Source organism: Geospiza fortis, unplaced genomic scaffold (assembly GCF_000277835.1).
Source record: "Geospiza fortis unplaced genomic scaffold, GeoFor_1.0 scaffold450, whole genome shotgun sequence".
Classification (NCBI taxonomy): domain Eukaryota; kingdom Metazoa; phylum Chordata; class Aves; order Passeriformes; family Thraupidae; genus Geospiza; species Geospiza fortis.
This window is the reverse complement of record NW_005054416.1, coordinates 1,141,954-1,142,513: the sequence shown is the minus strand read 5'-3', so window position 1 is coordinate 1,142,513 and position 560 is coordinate 1,141,954. Positions and strand designations below refer to the sequence as shown.

General features: G+C 45.4%; 1 protein-coding gene across 1 annotated transcript in view; it reads left to right on the top strand.

The window, feature by feature from the left end:
* The window catches only part of NUP160 (nucleoporin 160), a gene marked incomplete at its 5' end in the record, with an annotated part of 26,537 nt that overhangs the window by 7,717 nt on the left and 18,260 nt on the right, over window positions 1-560 (top strand). Inside the window, one exon of the mRNA XM_014309286.2 lies at window positions 18-115. Within this exon, the coding sequence (XP_014164761.2) occupies window positions 18-115 (98 nt within the window). The remainder of the gene's footprint in view (window positions 1-17; window positions 116-560) is intronic.

Sequence of the window (560 nt, the reverse complement as noted above, 5' to 3'; positions counted from 1 at the left end):
CTTTCCCTCTTTCCTAGGAGACTCTCGTTGACTTTGCCTTAACCTCGGCCGAGATCTGGGCACTGTGGCACAACGAGGAGAACCAAACTGTTGTGAAATACATCAACTTTGAGCAGTGAGTTTTGGGCATGGATCACTGGGATAACTGCAGGAAAATCCTGACAGAGCTCCTCAACTTAGAGATTTATACTCAAGGTGCTGGAACATGGAAAATGTAAAAATCCAGGCAGCAGGATTGCTGAAAGTGGAGTTTAAATGTGGCAGAGGGAGTGCTGTGCTTCCCTATAGCTACTTCAAAACAACCAGGTGGTCCCTTCCAGGAAAAAACATGTTCTGTGGAGATGGTGATGGGAAAGGATCATCCCTGAGTATAAAGCTGAGAGGATGGCTTGGTGCAGAGCCAGGGAGTTGAAGAATGGATGAAAAATGCTGTGAGTGTGCAAATTTTAGAAGACGCTACTAGTCAGTCTGAGAGTTGCTTGTGAGTTCGTGAGATGGGGAGAATGTTGAATTAAATGAAGGATTCCAACATGTTCCATCAGTTTATGGCAAGGAATGCC